Raw genomic sequence first — 18,832 nt, 5'->3', positions numbered from 1 at the left:
AAATGGCACATGTTATTGGACTGTATGTCAGCAGAGAGCAACCAATAGGTTTAGAGAAAAATGGTCCTGCTTCCAGAAACGAGGTGTTGGATCAACTTCAGCCCTTTTTTTGTGTCAGAGTTTCAAAATGAATCATCGCCAGAACACTGTCAATAACCCCTTGACTCTTAAACTTAATCCTAACCCTAAATTTACACCATAAACGTTTTTCAAAATTAAATATTCACCCTTTCAAAACTTTTTTCTCAATGTATGAACACTGTTTGCTGAACCTTATTTCAAGGTTTCAAAACCAGGAAACTAAATAATACACTGCCAGAACAGTGTCAGATTTGAATCTGCAAATGTGCTGGTTAAAATTTTTAATCTTTGAAAATCTGTTAGTAAAAAATATGAAGAAGGTTAATGGTGCCATGACATGCTATTTTATGGATGCATTAATATAGGTATTAGTGGGCCACTAACACAGTATTCAAAGACGTTACCGAAATTCAGCCGTGGTGCAGAGTAACAGCTACTCTGAGCCAGTCGCATATTGAGCTTCCCCCAAATGCGCTGTTTTGGTGTCTGTAGCTATAATGCAAATGAGGAGGAGCGAGGCGGGTAAAGGAGGAGGGTGGGGGTGTGGTATGGAGTTAGATTCATGCCAAAACCCCGCACACACGCAAAACGTGTTTTGCTCACGCATAACGATTCACACGCACACAAAACGTGTTTTACTCACGCAAAATGATTCACACACACGCTCAGTGTGGTTTGCAAATACAAAACATCATTCACAAACTAATGCATTTTGCTTCAGAAACAAATACAGTATGTTTTACACAAAGTACAAAAAAAAATCCTTCAAGCACACAAAACAATTCTACAAGTACGGAACACGAAAGCTGCGCGTGGATCGGAATGCATTTGCGCACGGATCGGATTGCATTTGCGCACGGATCAGCAAGGCGGAAAATTAGTGCCAAAAGTCACGTGACAAATAAATGTCCTGTGATTCACACTAACAGCAGGTAGCGGTGTTGAGTCAGTTTAAGGCCGTCAGGACGTCATAGACGCTTTCTTCAGTTGGCTGTTTTTAGCTGATTCTATCAAAACGCTATAAACTTGGAACAATGGGGGCAGTGGTTATGGTAAAAACTAAATCGCTATTTTAAACCATTTAAAAGGCTAGAAGTAGCCCGACTACTTTGGTAGTACAATAAGGGTCTTAACATATAAAACGAGGCATTGAGAACTTTGTAAGTGTAAAGATTGTTTATTAAAAAGTACATTTTATACACACAATACCATCAGTAGATCACCCGTCGACGCCATTTGGTTTTCAAGACTTGATAAGTAGATTGACGAACACAGAGATTGTGACATCCGTCAGCAACACACTCACTCCGTAAGCAGTGTTAGTGTTCTGTTATCTTCTGAAAACAACCACTCTGGCAAAGGGTATGTTCATTATCAAAGGTTGGAAAACAAACAAATTGTCTCTGGAAATAAAATAAGAACATTCTGGAAATAATCAAATGGCATGTTATGATTTTATTATTTATTGTACAAAGTTTGCAACAAACAGCCCACCATGTCTTGCACATTTTATTATATATTTAGCAATGGTAGAAATACCATCACCAAATGCTGTGTAAGTCTTACTGTAAGCCTTGTAAGTGCTGGACATACTGGACAGTAGCTAGGTAGATGTCTGAGCCATGTGATTGGGAGTGTCCCAGGGGATTTATGGCTGCCCTTAGTGCTGCCATTTGTTCATCACTCAGTACATCGCCCATCTCTGGAACAATGACTCCATGGTTTAGCTCATCAGGCAGGCCACTGTCCTCCCAGTCCAAATATGGTAGGTACAATCCCTGAAAAGACATGTAAAGTGTTTGTAGAGCAGTGGTTCTCAAACGTGTTTACATAATGACCCGGACAATGGATCACATTTGATAACATTAACATAACCTAGTATGCATAGCAATTAATAATAGGACCATGAATCCAACAAATTATCCAAATTACATTAACAAGACTCACACCATGCTCATACAAAGAAAGACAGCTATGTTGAACTTGCTTCATAGTACATCCCTCTGTTCAGATAGGTGCTTTTCTGGACTGAAAAAATTAAAACATAGAAGCACAAAATGGCACAGACATTCCCTTTTACCTCTGCATTTTCTGGTTCTGCCATGGCATGCTGAATGTTCCCCATCTCCCACAGCTGATTGGGTGTTAGGTTACCCTCAGTTCTGAGTGGGTGGTTATCCCATCCACTGCTGAAGATATCAAGACTAGCTTGTAGTCTTGGCAGAAATGCATAATGACAACTGAAGAGGTGTGCAATGTTTGACAGGTCAAGCAAACCATCCTCCTCTAGTGAATGTAGCACACTGTAGTATATGCTGGTCACAGCACACCACACGTCTCTCCAGAGTCGTTCAATTCTGGGAAGAGAGTTTGAGTAAGATTAGATAGTGCAACACAAAGTCCACAACTTCTTTGTCACAAAAATCAGAAAAATTAAGTACAAATCAAATTGGGTCAATGTTCTGTTTTTTCCATTTCCTTTTTTTTTAATTGAGCATATATCAAAAGTACAAAAAACAAGCTGTTCTTTCTTTTTGAAAAGAATATTCAAAAATAAAGTATTTCTACCACTGCTAAGCATGGTGTGAGTGAGTGTGAGATATTATGAAAAAATAGATTTGATATAATAGAAGTGTAACAAAAAAATACCTTTGATTGTGCACGCTCTTTCCAGCAATGAAACTGGACCTTCCTGTTCCCTTGATAGAGAACATCAGCCGTGCAATATCAACGTTCTCGACTCCATGATCCGCTCTTACCCTAAAATATTTACATTTTGTGCATTTATAAATTTAAATGTAGTTTTCATGGTTTTCAATTGGCCAAAAGTGTCCACGATAGAGCCACAAGACAATTGGAGCTATACAGTATAATAGGGACATATTTAAAGAGCAGGTTTTGAAAATTAAGACCCTTGGGAAATATCATTCCATATGCATTAACACAGCTAAAATGGTAAAAAAAAAAGAAAAGGAAGTGAAGTGGACACAAATGGCCAGCATTGAGTCCAGAGGGTTAATCTAAATATAATAACTTTGTGTTTTGTCAGAAACATGGATCCTCCACTCTGCAGTAAACAGAAAAGTAATTTCCTGTATCCGCTCCCTTTTTACCCAATCCAGAGGGAGAATTCCCCACATTTCTTTTCCATTTGCTGCAGAAAAGAGGGACTGGGAGACCCACGTTAATGACCAAACACTCTAAATGACTGATGGCTATGGAAATATAGAACTATTTAAAACTTATATTAATAAAGATATATCACTTACTTCTGCTTTATGCCAACAAAAAACATGATATCACACCATTAATACCTTTTCGGCTCTTTGCTTTATTAGGGGTGGGAATCTCTTGGCACCTCACTATTCGATTCGATTCCGATTATGAAGTGAACGATTCGATTCTGAAGCGATTATCGATGCATCTTGATGCAACAATTTTTTTTATGTACATTTCAATGCGTGATTTCCAAAAATAGGATGGGACTCTGTTGACCTCAACTGAGGAGGTCGTCGGACGTTGGAAGGAACACTTTGAGGAACTCCTGAATCCGAATAACACGCCCTCTATGTTGGAGGCAGAGCTCGAGGTTGATGGTGTTTCGTCGTCAATTTCCCTGGTGGAGGTAGTCAAACATCTCCGCAGTGGCAAAGCCCCAGGGATTGATGAGATCCAGCCAGAAATGCTAAAGGCTCTGGGTGTTGAGGGGCTGTCATGGTTGACACGCCTATTCCACATCGCGTGGGAGTCGGGTACAGTGCCAAAGGAGTGGCAAACCGGGGTGGTGGTTCCCCTGTTCAAAAAGGGGGACCAGAGAGTGTGTGTCAATTACCGGGGTATCACACTTCTCAGCCTCCCTGGTAAAGTCTACTCCAAGGTGCTGGAAAGGAGGGTTCGGCCGATCGTCGAACCTCAGATTGAAGAGGAACAATGCGGTTTTCGCCCCGGACGTGGAACTACGGACCAGCTCTTCACTCTCGCAAGGATCCTGGAGGGGGCCTGGGAGTATGCCCATCCGGTCTACATGTGTTTTGTGGATCTGGAGAAGGCGTATGACCGGGTCCCCGGGAGAAACTGTGGGAGGTGCTGCGGGAGTATGGGGTAAGGGGGTCTATCCTCAGGGCCATCCAATCCCTGTACTCCCGAAGCGAGAGCTGTGTTCGCGTCCTCGGCAGCCAGTCAGTTTCGTTCTCAGTGGGTGCTGGTCTCCGCCAGGGCTGCGCCTTGTCACCAATCCTGTTTGTGATATACATGGACAGGATATCGAGGCGTAGTCGTGGTGGGGAGGGGTTGCAGTTCGGTGGTCTGAGGATCTCGTCACTGCTTTTTGCAGATGATGTGGTCCTCATGGGATCATCGGCCTGTGACCTTCAGCACTCACTGGATCGGCTGGCGGCCGAGTGTGAAGCGGCTGGGATGAGGATCAGCACCGCTAAATCTGAGGCCATGACTCTTAGCAGGAAACCGATGGATTGCTTACTCCGGGTAGGAAATGAGTCCTTAGCCCAAGTGAAGGAGTTCAAGTACCTCGGGGTCTTGTTCGCGAGTGAGGGTTCTATGGAGCGTGAGATTGGCCGGAGAATCGGAGCAGCGGGGGCGGTATTGCGTTCGCTTTACCGCACCGTTGTAACGAAAAGAGCTGAGCCGCAAGGCAAAGCTCTCGATCTACCGGTCGATCTTCGTTCCTATCCTCACCTATGGTCATGACCGAAAGGACGAGATCGCGGGTACAAGCGGCCGAGATGAGTTTTCTCAAAAGGGTGGCTGGCGTCTCCCTTAGGGATAGGGTGAGAAGCTCAGCCATCCGTGAGGAACTAGGATTAGAGCCGCTGCTCCTTTACTTAGAAAGGAGTCAGCTGAGGTGGTTCGGGCATCTGGTAAGGATGCCCACTGGGCGCCTTCCTTGGGAGGTGTTTCAGGCACGTCCAGTGGGGAGTAGACCTCTGGGAAGACCCAGGACTAGGTGGAGAGATTATATCTCAACACTGGCCTGGGAACGCCTCGGGATCCCCCCGTCAGAGCTGTATGAAGGTATTATTGTAGCAAAAGTCTTTAGCACCTGTAACTGCAGAATTTGAATGCGTACACTAAAGTCACAGTAAATTTGAAGTCGTATATATTTATTTTGCATGTGTACTCTAAAGTCACAAATGTGTAACAGTACATTTGTAGTCGTAAAAATATATATATTTTTTTTATACCATTGTAAACACAAAATAGGGTATACGAGTACGCTAATCTGTGTTACAGGTGCACAAATCCTTTTGCTACAATTATTGTAGCGCAGTTGGTGCAAAACACATTCGCACACCCGTGTTTCATAATCTGAGAACATGCCCAAAAGGTGTGCATTCGTAAACCCAAATTTGAACAAATGCATCAGAAGTTGCACATCTGTGAACGCTATGTTAATTCAGCATTTTAATGAGCGAGCACAAAACCATTTTACAACTGCTCGAATCTGCTCCTGCAAGTCTCAGCTGTGGGGTTTTTTGCAGGTTGTTTTGCAACACCCCTAGGTGGTAAATGTGTAGCAAAAGTATTCGTATCCGTAGATGACAGAGCGTCCGTGAGCGGGACAAAATAGTCCCGCCCATAATTTCCGACTCCAATGAAAATCGCCGGCAGGGATGCATTTCTCAAATTACAGTGACGGCTGGTGGTGATTTTGGGTGGGTGGGCTAAAGAATGCATTACATTTATCAATACTTCACAGGGCTCCAGACGCCATGAGGTCACCTTTATATCTCTGTTCATAACTTTCATATAATGTGAATGATTTTTAAACAAGATTAAGGTGTAGAGAAAGGCATGTCTTTATTTGAAGCACAATTATAAATAAAAAATAAAAATATGGTGTTTTAAGTGCTTCACTGAGCTGAAATTGAACATTTCGAACTAAACCAGCAAAATAAAACTTTTTTTGTGCTTAAAGTGTTACACAATTAAAATGTTGACTGGTCTCCCTTTGCGCAAAATGCGGCTGTAGACGATCACACACGCTTTGGTATAGACGTCTGTGTCGCCGTCAATCATGAAGGACATGTAGGCCTATAGGCCTACATGTCCTTCCTGATAGATGTGGCGTTTCCGACGTCCGCAGCTGTCTTTGCTTCAAGGTGTCGCCCATTAGGCCTACTGCAATGAATTGTGCACATGCCATCTCATTGCTATACGTCGGGTTGATGTTTAATCCATTTCTCTTCATGAGAATAATTTCGGATTTAAATTGAGAATGGCAACTCCTCTTTGGCAATGTTGTATGCAACATTAAATGAGATCATTTCCGATTCCTTAGAGAACCTTATTGTTACTGCCTGTCGCTGAAATGCAGCTTGGAGAGGGGCCACTATCTGTACACACTTGTCACGTCATTTTGGGTTATTTAGACAGCTTTTTAAATGTTTCGATACGAAACGTAGTTGACCCGCTTACAAATGCACTATTACCGGCCATATTCTGACCGTACTCCTGACAGTAAATATGTACATCGTTTGGTTGATGTGTCCCCAATCTTTTCACTTCCAATTTTTCCTCCAAAGACATTAAAGAAAACCGATTAGAAAGTAAATAATCCACTTCATTCATTTTCATGCTAACGCCCGCCATACTGCACTTGCGCTACTGTGTCTGTGCTGTGATTAGTCGAAGGTCACTGTACTGTAGCTACTGTGCTAGGTCAGACTTTGGGCTAAACTCATTTAGCCCAAATGGGAAGCATATGAAGGGGGCGTGTCAGGGCACCTGTCAATCAAACGTCAATGGAAGCTTACGCTACTGCGCTTGGGCTGAATACATTTAGCCCATTCACAGGAAAAAAACGAAGATGTATATATCCTGGGTTTTTCTGTCACTTTTTGGTGCTGTTGCTCCTTTAGGTTCTACCAAAATTTAAAACAATATGTTCTAAGCTTTTAATAATATTTTTTTTATTTTCACTGTAAGAGGGCTTAGCCCTGTTAGCCCATTTATACCATCCGTCCCTGACTGGGCCCCATCGCGTGCCAGCCATGGAGCTATAAAGATCGCATCATTCGTTTCTTTCTGGAGAAGTGAAGAGGGCGTCCTACTGAACGGAGATGGGTATCCTACATTATGTTAAATGAAATGACTTAGTTCAAGTGAATTCCCCCCAAAGTATTTCATTAACATGCCGCAAATGTCCTTCAATGTATTTTAATGGTCGCCATAACATAAATTCAGAAATGTTAATGCAATACTTTGGCGAGAATTCACTTGAACTAAGTCATTTCATTTAACATAATGTAGGATACCCATCTCCGTTCAGTAGGACGCCCTCTTCACTTCTCCAGAAAGAAACGTATCCCGCGCTGAGTATGCTGCGATCTTTATAGCTCCATGGCTGGCACGCGGTGGGTCCCAGTGTAATTTGAGAAATGCATCCCTGCCGGCGATTTTCATTGGATTAGGAAATTATGGGCGGGAATATTTTGTCCCGCTCACGGACGCTCTGTCATCTACGGATACGAATACTTTTGCTACACATTTACCACCTAGGGGTGTTGCAAAACAACCTGCAAACACAGCTGAGACTTGCAGGAGCAGATTCGAGCAGCTGTAAAATGGTTTTGTGCTCGCTCATTAAAATGCTGAATTAACATAGCGTTCACAGATGTGCAACTTCTGATGCATTTGTTCAAATTTGGGTTTACGAATGCACACCTTTTGGGCATGTTCTCAGATTATGAAACACGGGTGTGCGAATGTGTTTTGCACCAACTGCGCCGCAATAATTGTAGCAAAAGGATTTGTGCATCTGTAACACAGATTAGCGTACTCGTAGACCCTATTTTGTGTTTACAATGGTATAAAAAAAATATATATATTTTTTACGACTACAAATGTACTGTTACACATTTGTGACTTTAGAGTACACATGCAAAATAAATATATACGACTTCAAATTTACTGTGACTTTAGTGTACGCATTCAAATTCTGCAGTTACAGGTGCTAAAGACTTTTGCTACAATAATACCTTCATAGAGCTGGTCAATGTGGCCCGGGAAAGGGAAGTCTGGGGCCCCCTGCTTGAGCTGCTCCCCCCGCGACCCGACCCCGGATAAGCGGACGAAAATGAGATGAGACGAGATTTCCAAAAATATATATATACATCTGGGTTTGCTAATCACTTCCTACTTTTGTGATGATCATTAAAGACATCTACAGATGAATTAACTAATATAATATTTCATAAGAGGGAAAGCTTTTGTCACAAATATGAATTTCTATGAACAATGCAATAATCAATGCAGCTTGTATTATAACACAATATGGAAGCATGCAAAAAATTGGTTTCAGTTTAATTTTCTTTTAATCTTTATTTTCTATGTCATTAAAGGAAAAGCTGCTCTTGAATTAGAAGGAGTTCTTGTGTCTGGCTGTGAGTTTGTGCGCATGCTATGCGTAGGCTGAATCGCAATCGTGTCAAGGCAAATCAGATTGGCCAATACACACTAGGGATGATCATTGGGATGGGGCACACTGAAGATAAATTAAAAAATATATATTTTTAAATTCCGATTATTAATTTATCTGCATCGATTATTTTTCCCACCCCTATGCTTTATATCATTCTGTAAATTCTTTAGATGCATGGCATACGAGATTGCATATTGTGGTGAGGAAGGATTGACCCATTGGGCCCTATCTTGCATCCGGCGCAAGTGACTTAGTCACTGGCGCATGTGTCGTTGCTAGTTTACAACTGGCGCAGAGCGTTCTTTTCCCACCAGCGCCACTCGCCGGTAAATTAGGGATTGATCATGCGCCCCAAGGGGCGGTTCGGCGGAAGGAGGAGGCGTATTCTGGCGCAAACGGTATTTTGCCGTCTCTGAATACCATTGCGCTACTGACCAGGAAATACCTGGTTTAAAGTCAGTGGCGCGTTGTTCAGATGCTATTTTAAGGGCGCAAGCATACATGCGCATGCGATGCATACGGATTGCTTGTGCACCTCGCGCATACACTTTGCTTCTCTCATCTACCTAGCCGCACATTCTTGGTAAATTATTTGGGAAAGAACAGCTGATGCAGCGGTAATAAGTTGTACTTTTAAATCAATGCATCTGCAAACACCGTACAGCAAACACATATTTTCTTGACACAGACATCGTGTAGGCCTACATGCCCATAACTTTTAGGATTGATGAGTAGGCCTATTTGATCGTGAAAAACATTGTTTTACCGCGAGTGAGTGTTAAAAAGAATGAATGAATGCGGCGCGCGTGTGTGCTCTGTTTAAACACACGCAAACTAAACACTCTCATCATCATCTCATCTTCGTCCGCTTATCCGGGGTCGGGTCGCGGGGGGAGCAGCTCAAGCAGGGGGCCCCAGACTTCCCTTTCCCGGGCCACATTGACCAGCTCTGACGGGGGGATCCCGAGGCGTTCCCAAGCCAGTGTTGAGATATAATCTCTCCACCTAGTCCTGGGTCTTCCCCGAGGTCTCCTCCCCACTGGACGTGCCTGAAACACCTCCCAAGGAAGGCGCCCAGAGGGCATCGTTACCAGATGCCCGAACCACCTCAGCTGACTTCTTTCTAAGTAAAGGAGCAGCGGCTCTAATCCGAGTTCCTCACGGATGGCTGAGCTTCTCACCCTATCCCTAAGGGAGACGCCAGCCACCCTTCTGAGAAAACTCATCTCGGCCGCTTGTACCCGTGATCTCGTCCTTTCGGTCATCACCCAACTCATGACCATAGGTGAGGATAGGAACGAAGATCGACCGGTAGATCGAGAGCATTGCCTTGCGGCTCAGCTCTCTTTTCGTAACAACGGTGCGGTAAAGCGAACGCAATACCGCCCCCGCTGCTCCGATTCTCCGGCCAATCTCACGCTCCATAGTTCCCTCACTCGCGAACAAGACCCCGAGGTACTTGAACTCCTTCACTTGGGCAAACTAAACACGTAACGCATAATACAATCAATGGCAATGTCTATTACCGCGGGGACACATGCATATTAGGATAGCATATACTGATAAGAAACAATGTTTATAATGTATTGCATCATTAAATAGAACCACAGTTACCGCATATCATATATTATAGCCTATCATACGTTTTCTTTGCCGAAATTTATTTGAGGACTCTCTATTTCTGAAGTTGTGGAAGAAAACCCCTTATTCCATGTGGGAATTAGGCCATATTATTTGGCAATAAACTAAGCCATTTGCAAATTCATGTGCATCTGTCTCATCGGAGACTGCAGACGCGCTGTCAAAATATCAACTCGTCCGATTCAAATGCGCTCATGGCTCTTAAAGGGGATGGGAGCTGGCACTCTCATTGGTTTGTTGCACGTTACGCCCAAACCACACCTACGGGTAATTAGGCTGCTTCAGACCAACCCTTTTGACACTTGCGCCGCGGCGCAAGCGTCATTTATCCGCCTGTAAAATAGCGATAGCGCCGTAGAACCGCCCACAAAGCTACTTGCGCTTTGCGCTTCCCACTTGCGTTTTAGACCGTTAAAATAGGGCCCATTGTATTATTTACCTTGATGGAAATCCATATCTGTCCACTGATTGCTGGAAGAAGGCCAGTGCTGTTGAGGCCCGATTGTTGTTTGCTGCACCCAGGTACATGATCTATGGAAAATATTAAGAGGGTGTAATTTTTTATTTTTCAAGCTGTCCTCTTATATGTTTATTTTTACTCGAATTATACCTTTCTAGAAAAACCATCCACAGCACCAAAAATGACAATGTTGTACCTGGTTAGAGAAAAGACACTATAATATTACAGCCTGCAATATATGTAAGTGAAATCCATTTCATCTATATGGCATCAAATCAAAACAGAAGTGATGTCATGACGGTTTTCATACACAGCTGGTCAAGACAATACTCTAACTCTCAGTAACAAGCAGAATTATACAGAGCGTATTAGCTTGTGATTGGTGTCCACGTGGACGAGAGCTTTGGGACCAGGAACTGAGTAGGTGCGATGCACAACACATCCTAGCTGGTTCATGCGACAAATGAGACATTTTTTTCATGCAACATTTTTTTCATGACTTTGAATTTGTAAAAAAAAAATATTGAAGCAAAAATTAAGACTTTAACACAAATTCCTCTTAGAGATGCAATCAAGCTCAGCAGCAAGTCCTGCAAAAAAAAAGCTCATGTTTGCAGTAATTTACTTAAAAAAAAAAAATTAGGGAGGGTGTTTGTGAAACAGCACACCTCTGAAAACACAAACCGGCAACTCGCCGGTTTGTGTTGAAAACAACCGAAGATGGAGGGAGGCGGCGTGGTCTTCATTCTACATTCAAAAGACAGAACAAAAACATGAACGAGAATTGCCTTTCAAAGAAGCTACATTTTAGCACCGCCATTACACCAATCCAAATCCAGTGTCAGTTGTTTGAAGGCAGGCAATCAATTCTTCCTTAAATGTAGTGAAGTTTTGGTAGCGGGCAGGAAGACGGAGAGTCTCAAAGCATGTGGAAGATTTTGGTAGACTACAGTCAGTCACCTCCAATGTGAGGGTAGTTGTAGGAGCCTCCCATCCAACCCAGAACTTCACGAGCGCCTTCAGTTCATCACTGGATGATACAAAATAGAAATATATAAATGCTCAAAGTGGTGGAGAATGCTGTTCTTTTTATACATTTTGCTCATGGTTGTCAAATAATTCTTTGAATACAAACGCCAAACAAGATTTTACCTGACAAGTATTGGCTATGTAGCTGATGCCAACACTAGATTTTATCCTAACAGATACAATTCAGTTTTCTAGAAAATGTTCCAAACAAGCTTTAAGAGCTATACTGTTGCATATATGCAGTATAAAAATTAAGAACCTGGCCAGTGTATATTCTCCAGCTACGCTATCTGTCACTTTTTTTGATTTCTGGAAAGCATCTTGTTTCATGTTATGAGCAGAAAGCTGGCTGAATATATTTGTATCTGGAAAACCTACACTGGTCAGGTTATTTTGATAACCTGTATGGCACTCTGGGTTGTGAGATACAACCCAGATCTGGCGTTTAAATTATCAATTTTAATGTAACAAATGTATAAAATAAGTACATTTATTGTCTTGTTTGCATAGGATTAGATGAGGAAGATAAAATGAATTGTCGTTAAAATGTACATGCATCACTCATTAGTATACCATTTTGAATGAACTGGCGAAGGTACCCTGTGATGCGGCTCTTATCCGTCACAGAGCATTCATCGTCGTCGTCATCATCAGTCATTGTAGGCCAGCTGATGCGTTCCAGAATACACTACACATACAACACCAAGCAGAAAAAACATCTGGAGTAAGCAATTGTGTGAGTGTTGGTGTTCCCCTGATTTAACAATCAATTTCCAGATATGACCAAAACTGTTTGTCTTAACTGAACTATTTACCTGTGGAGTCAGCAAAGCACTTGACTCCCGAGGGAAAATCACTAGAGCTACATCTGGACGTTCACTAATGAGCGGCCACAACATGGTTTCTTTAAGCCCTTTTCTTATTTGCTTTATTTGCCTCATGAACCGTCCAACGGCATAGTGAGAAAAGACACAAAGACAAATCTTTACACGTATGGTGGTTTAAAAGAGTATTGAATGATGTTAAATAGTTTAGACAATATTTAAATACCGCATGACATAGAAGCCTTTCAAAGAGCCATCTTCGGTTGTTTTCTGTCATCAAAGGAAGGTCCCATGCAAGACACAAGGTGTCAAGGCTCTCCTTTTCATCAGCTGAGGGTTCAGAACTCCCTTCAAGCTTGAAGACATAATATGAACACTCTTAAACCCAATATAGAAGAATTTAAAAAAATTGTGCAGTTTGCTGAATACACACCAGTGTAATTTTCTCCCGCAGATCAATGTCTGGACAGTCATTGATTTCTATGATGGCGGTTTCAGCTGTGCCCCCACACAGGATGTGAACAATCGCAGGGCTTAGGCCTGTCAGTGCAGGACCTCCATGCAAAAAGCAATGACCAATCATGCGGCCTGCCATCAGAAACAGGTCACTCTCAACAAGGAATGCAGAGGACGAAGGTACAAGATGGTCTGGCTCTCCATCAAACAGCTTTGTGTCACCAGAATTTCCTGTGCAAACAGAAGAAATTCCTTGATCAATTATCACGTACTCAAATTTTTAGTGATTCTGTGGTTGTATAGAATAAGACATCAATAGGTATGAACAGTAGGTATAATCCTAAATACATCTTAAATGCCTCATGAAGGGAAAAATAAATGTTCCCAGTTTGAATCTAGTGTTAATTGTTCATTTGGCTCTTGATGACATGTCAAATAAACAGTATCAGGATATTTTTGACCTCAAATCCCCATAAAATCCCTGTCTTTCCTGTAAAACAGTATCAAATGTCTGATGACAGCTTGAACAGAGGGGCGTTTACAAAACTTAATCCAATAAAATGTGACTCAGACTGCAGTCAGCAGCAAACAGCTTTTTGTTACTAAACACTAAACCCTACCCACTTTTAAACAGCCCAACCAAATGCAGAGGATTTGAATCAAATCCAACTTGGGGCTGATGCTCCCCAAAAATTATTTTTCACTGAGAAATTAGTCACAACATAGGCTCTAAAATCAGCCTTTTAGCACGTATTAATTGGAGAGATTATGGCTTTAAGAAATGCAAAGATTCTGGGTTATTTGTGGAAAAAAACCGACTGCACATATTCTAAAATTCTAAATGAATTAATTCTAAAATGAACTAAAAGAGAAAAAAGTTGAACCTTCAAGTCTGCATTGCATAGGATTTGCCCACTCTACACGGAGTGCTTTATAAAAAGCAATTAAAGCCATTTCCTGGTCTGACTTGCTTCCTCTGAGGTCAACATGCAAATGCAGTGGCTTCCCTGATGCATGAATGTCAAGTAGTTTCTCCCTGTACAACTGAGCAGCCCTTGCCAGGTCTGGTATGGTCTTCCAAGCTATAAATTAAGTAAAGATTTCAACACAGAAAGGCCATTAACCAAACATTTTAAGAAGGACCTATAACAGGGTGTAACAAATAGACTACAAACCCTCAGTTTTGTTGGTAGTATCAGAAGGTCCCGAATAACTTGTTTGCTGATTCTGCAAAGGTGCAATCTGTGAAGATGTGCCAGATGGTCCTTCCATTGCTTCTAGATCAACTCCACTGCTGTCAAATGAGTGCTCCTCCACAGTTGATGGCCTGAAAGACATAATGTCTGTCTTTTAGCTTTCTTTAATCTCTGAATATGGTCAAGGCAGATTCTGGCCCCTCTAAATTGTGCATATGTCTGCTAAGTCAGTTTGCATTGTCAAAGAAGAGAATTTCAATTCTAGTCAAGCCTAGAGCATGGGAAAGCCATGGAGAAACGTTTACTTTATTATTTCCAAAAAACTTCACAAGTAATGTGTTGTCCAAAACATTCAGGAGTAATGTAAAGTATGCTTACTAATTAGTCAACATGCAAAAACCCATTGACTAGTATATTAAATGTCTTGCTGATCAATATTCATGTTGAGACATTTCCAAGTAAGGAGAAGACAAACATTTGTTATAAACATCCAATTACAAAAAGGAAAAATTTGTTATGAATCACTGCAAAACTACAGGGCACAACAACATACCTCTCATTGCAGGCACTGGCATGCATCTCAATGACGTCAGCAGGATACACTACTTGGCAAATGGGACACATGCTCTCTGCATCAACTGTTGAAGCTGAAAAAAAGACTTAGATACAGTAACCAGCGTTAACTTTGTTAATAAAATTATTAACTAAAATCTTAATGTTAGCAAGGCAACAATTTCTTACATTACTATGTATAGATTATTTTGATAAAAATTTAAGCCAAAACTATTATAATATGATAAAAAAATAATAATAATATTGCACTCCAAATGATCTGTGCAAGCAGGGGAGACATACCAACAACAACATTGTGGATATGGGAAACAAAACAACGCGGAAGAGAATTTTTTTAAGAAAATCAGTCCCATGGCTATATTACAAGAACATCAATCAGAATAACTGAATTATCATGCTTATTCTTAAAATAAATTAACAACAACAAACAATCCAGCCCACATTAATCAATATAGCATGAAAATATGTTAAGTTATTATTTTAAGTGTGTGATGACAATGTACTTATACATACTGTTCTGACTGCAGGATACAAATGAAACATCCTGATCTTGTGTTTCATCTGCATTCTCATCGCTTTCCTGTTAAGTGGAACATGTTAACATTATCAATGACATCACTGTAGTAGTAAAGCAATTGCTGTGTTGATATGCATTCGTTGAAAGTGAAAAAGATTTCAAGAACTACGTGTCATGTTAAGAAAAACTAACTTCTTCAGTTGTAGACTTTCTACAAGAGCCTACATGCACAGCCAGAACTTGTAACGGTAATATTTCTCCACAGGTCTTGCATTGTGATTTTGGCATTTTGCTGAACTCAGGGGCATCAGGAGGAAGTGACGTAGTGTCAATTTCGTCTTGAATTGGAACGATGAAAAACATGTTTCTTCCATTATTGGACACAGACTTCAGCAGTTTTGCGGTGTAGCCTTCAGACTCAGGCGGGATCAATGCAAGTTTTCTCTGGCCACTTCCTCCTACATTATTTTGGACAGTGGGAAAGTGATCAAATTAACAGGGGTTAAAGTAAGAAAAGGTCTGTGAGCCTGAAAAGTTGTCCAGGAGGAAAGGAGTACAATGTATTGAATTAAGTATAATATAAATAACCCCATGCCCTGAAATCATGCATGGTGTTTGAGAACTTTAAGTTAACTTTATACAGCAATTTCCAATTTCCTTAAGGAATGAAGATGGAAGGGCTGAAAATTAACTCACCAGCCAAGGGGACTGGTAGATGAAAATAGTCCACCGGCAACGCACATTTTTTACAAGCCAAAATAATGAAATCATGCTGTATCTGCTTACCAGTTGCCTTATAAAACAGCCATCCACCAGACAAAGTCTCCAGTTTAGGGTATTCAAGCAGCAGAATTGCTGAAATCTTATTCGCACAATATAAAACAAACCATGAGCACTTCTTAAAAATAAATCATCACTCCTAATGATCTCTGTAGTACATTATTTCAGAAATGCTTACCTCTGCATGGTTGCTGTGTTCAGGCACTGATATCATGCGTTTTCCTAAGCCTGCCATTAACAGGCTGAGCTCCTGAGTCCCCTGTGGAGTTCTGGTCATGGGTTTTGGGAGCAAATAAAACTGAATATTTGTGGCCTTTGCAGATGCTGCTGAAACCATTTTAAGTGGCGTAGGAAATCTGCGTTTGCCACTGGTTCGTTCTCTTCGAAAAATTGGCACATTTTCCTGATTTTAACGAGTTTAAACCAACTAGGACAGGCTGGCAACCTCACAATAATTATACAAATAAATGCATCTTTATTTAACCAAAACAGGATAAAATATATATATATATATAATTGATGCAATTTTTAGCGATTTGAACGAATTTCGAATGCACCGCTTTCAACCACAAATAAAAACGACTTAAAGCAAATCAATACGAACAGTTCCTTACATTAATGACAGTAATGCATTTCACCTATGAAATGCATTTTTTCCGGGCTCTGTTCCGTGCGAAATCCTCCACGATATCATCAAAGTCCAGTGCATTGGTAAGGTCGCTCTCAATTGCGATGAGAGAAAGTGCCTTGAGGCGTTTTTGTGACATTTTCGTCCTCAGTTCATTTTTTATCCTGGACAGAAGAGAGAATGACCGCTCCCCTTCGCAATTACTGACGGGCAGAGTCCCGTAGCGCTACATACACATTTGGAAACATAGATTGCAGTCCACAATCGAGTATAATTCGTAGCCTTTTGGGGTTGCATCATCTCTAGGCTTCTTAAATGATCTGAACTGAATAAATTCATTGCTTCAACGATCCACTTAGAGTCCGCCGTTGCTCCATGTTTAAATGACAGTGACTTGTTCGTGACCGGTCTCAAACTGAAATAGTGCCCCCTATGATCTTTTTATTAATTTATTTACTCAATAGTAATAGGCCTACTATTGCTGTTTTCGCTTGAATTTTTGTATTTCTCTACTGATTGCTTCGACAATGCAACATTAAAAGTTACTAACAGTGGGGCCCAGGGCCCCACTGTTAGTAACTTGTGGGGCCCTGGGCCCCACAGTTAGTAACTTGTGGGGCCCTGGACCCCACTGTTAGTAACTTGTGGGGCGGCTCAGGGGGGCCCAAGGGCCCCCATGAGCCCTTGGGCCCCTGGGCATGTGCCCGGTGTGCCCGGTGTGCCCGGTGTGCCCGGTGTGCCCGTGCAGTAATCCACCCATGGGTGGCAGCTATCAAGGCAGTCTGTATCGGAGAGTTTGCCATTAGTGAGGATGGTTGCTCCATGATCTCCCGATACCTCAAGGGGGCACGAAGGCTTACAGCATCCAGTAGGGGTCCTCCGGTACCAACCTCGGACTTGATGCTTGGCGGTATCCGCCTTTTGAGCCCCTCGACAATGTGGACCTAAAGTGGCTCGCTCTAAAAACAGCTTTCCTCTTGGCCATCACTTCGGCTAGGAGGATAAGCGAGCTCCAGCAAGCTCCATTTTTCTCTGGAAGGGTCGAAGGTGGTTATTCGCTCCAACCCAGCCTTCTTGCCCAAGGTCCTGTCTGAATTCCATCTGTCCCAGATCATAGAGCTGCAGTCCCTACCTGTCTCAGCAGTGGACCAGCTAGCACTCTGCCCGGTGAGGGCCCTGTCTGAGTATATACGACGCACAAAGCCGCTAAGAAAGTCAGACCAGCTCTTTATGTATTTTCACACAAGTTGCTTGGATAGACCCCTGTCGAAGTGTCGACTTTCTCACTGGGTTGTGGACACCATCCAGCAAGGTGATACCCTTTTGGGCGCATCTTGCAAACAACTTTTCTCCGAGACAAGTTCTGATCAAACCATCACTGATTGCACGTTTACACAGGTTTTTTATAAGTTTGGGTGTAGGCGTGCCTGGGCGTGCCGGTGTGTCTTAAAGCCTATCCACTGTCCTAAGCAGACATGATACCCCCCTACATATGGAATATGTAACGGAGTGGAGAGATGGTCTCTTAACAGAGAACCAGGGTTACCATGGGTTACCACACGAGGAACGTTAAACCCAACGTTCCTTGTTTGTTCCCAGGATTTCCATGAAGAGAACAAAAAGGCCACAGATGAAGCCATTGATGAAATCACCCGCTGGGTCATCCAGACTGCGATAAGAAGTTGGTTCTCCGGAGGAGAAACTACATTTTTAAGGAATGTGATAAAAAAAATTGTGGCCTTGTTGATAAAGGGATGGTGTTCAATGTCATATCATCTCACTAACCGGCACATCAGCTGTCACAAGCACAATAAAGTTATGTTTGTGCAAGGGCATGACACTATGATCAGTGCTGACTCTGCTAGAGAGGAGACTCTTGTTTGCATAAATTAAATACTCTTATGTTCCACAACTATTGTGTTCTACTTTGCATTTAGAACTCTCCTGGGTCCTAGACACAATATCTCACAAAAAAATTCCACAACATTCCCATTTCCTCCTCAGCCTCTCCACCTCCCTACATTTCACATAACTATAGCTAATAATCACTGCGCTGGGAACGGAGCAGATTAGATTGAATTGGTAACTTGATTACGGAGGAACTGTCATTCAGGTGTCATTCAGTCTATTAAACACATCTTGTCTCCACAGGCTTTTTACCCAGCATGCAAACCTGGTGAAGGTACAGAATGACCTTTAGTTAATAA

At 42.0% G+C, this 18,832-nt stretch overlaps 1 protein-coding gene across 1 annotated transcript; it reads right to left on the bottom strand.

The window, feature by feature from the left end:
- Positions 1-1,643: 1,643 nt before the first annotated feature.
- On the bottom strand, positions 1,644-11,000 carry LOC130391656 (uncharacterized). The gene is made up of 4 exons (XM_056601884.1): positions 10,602-11,000; positions 2,731-2,841; positions 2,162-2,438; positions 1,644-1,859 (listed from the first exon to the last, which is right to left on the bottom strand). The coding sequence occupies exons 1-4, from the start codon at positions 10,688-10,690 to the stop codon at positions 1,644-1,646; spliced, it is 693 nt and encodes a 230-aa protein (XP_056457859.1). The 5' UTR covers positions 10,691-11,000.
- Positions 11,001-18,832: the final 7,832 nt, after the last annotated feature.

Source organism: Gadus chalcogrammus, chromosome 11 (assembly GCF_026213295.1).
Source record: "Gadus chalcogrammus isolate NIFS_2021 chromosome 11, NIFS_Gcha_1.0, whole genome shotgun sequence".
Taxonomy (NCBI): Eukaryota; Metazoa; Chordata; class Actinopteri; order Gadiformes; family Gadidae; genus Gadus; species Gadus chalcogrammus.
Note: the sequence above shows the minus strand (reverse complement) of the source record. Positions and strands in the feature narration are given on the sequence as shown.

Coding starts and splice junctions, on each gene's coding strand:
- LOC130391656 (XM_056601884.1), bottom strand. CDS start 10,690: ATGTACCTGGGTGCAGCAAACAACAATCGGGCCTCAACAGCACTGGCC. Junction 2,842..10,601: donor AGATATGGATTTCCATCAAG/GTAAATAATACA, acceptor TAAATATTTTAG/GGTAAGAGCGGATCATGGAG. Junction 1,860..2,161: donor CAGAACCAGAAAATGCAGAG/GTAAAAGGGAAT, acceptor ATGTCTTTTCAG/GGATTGTACCTACCATATTT.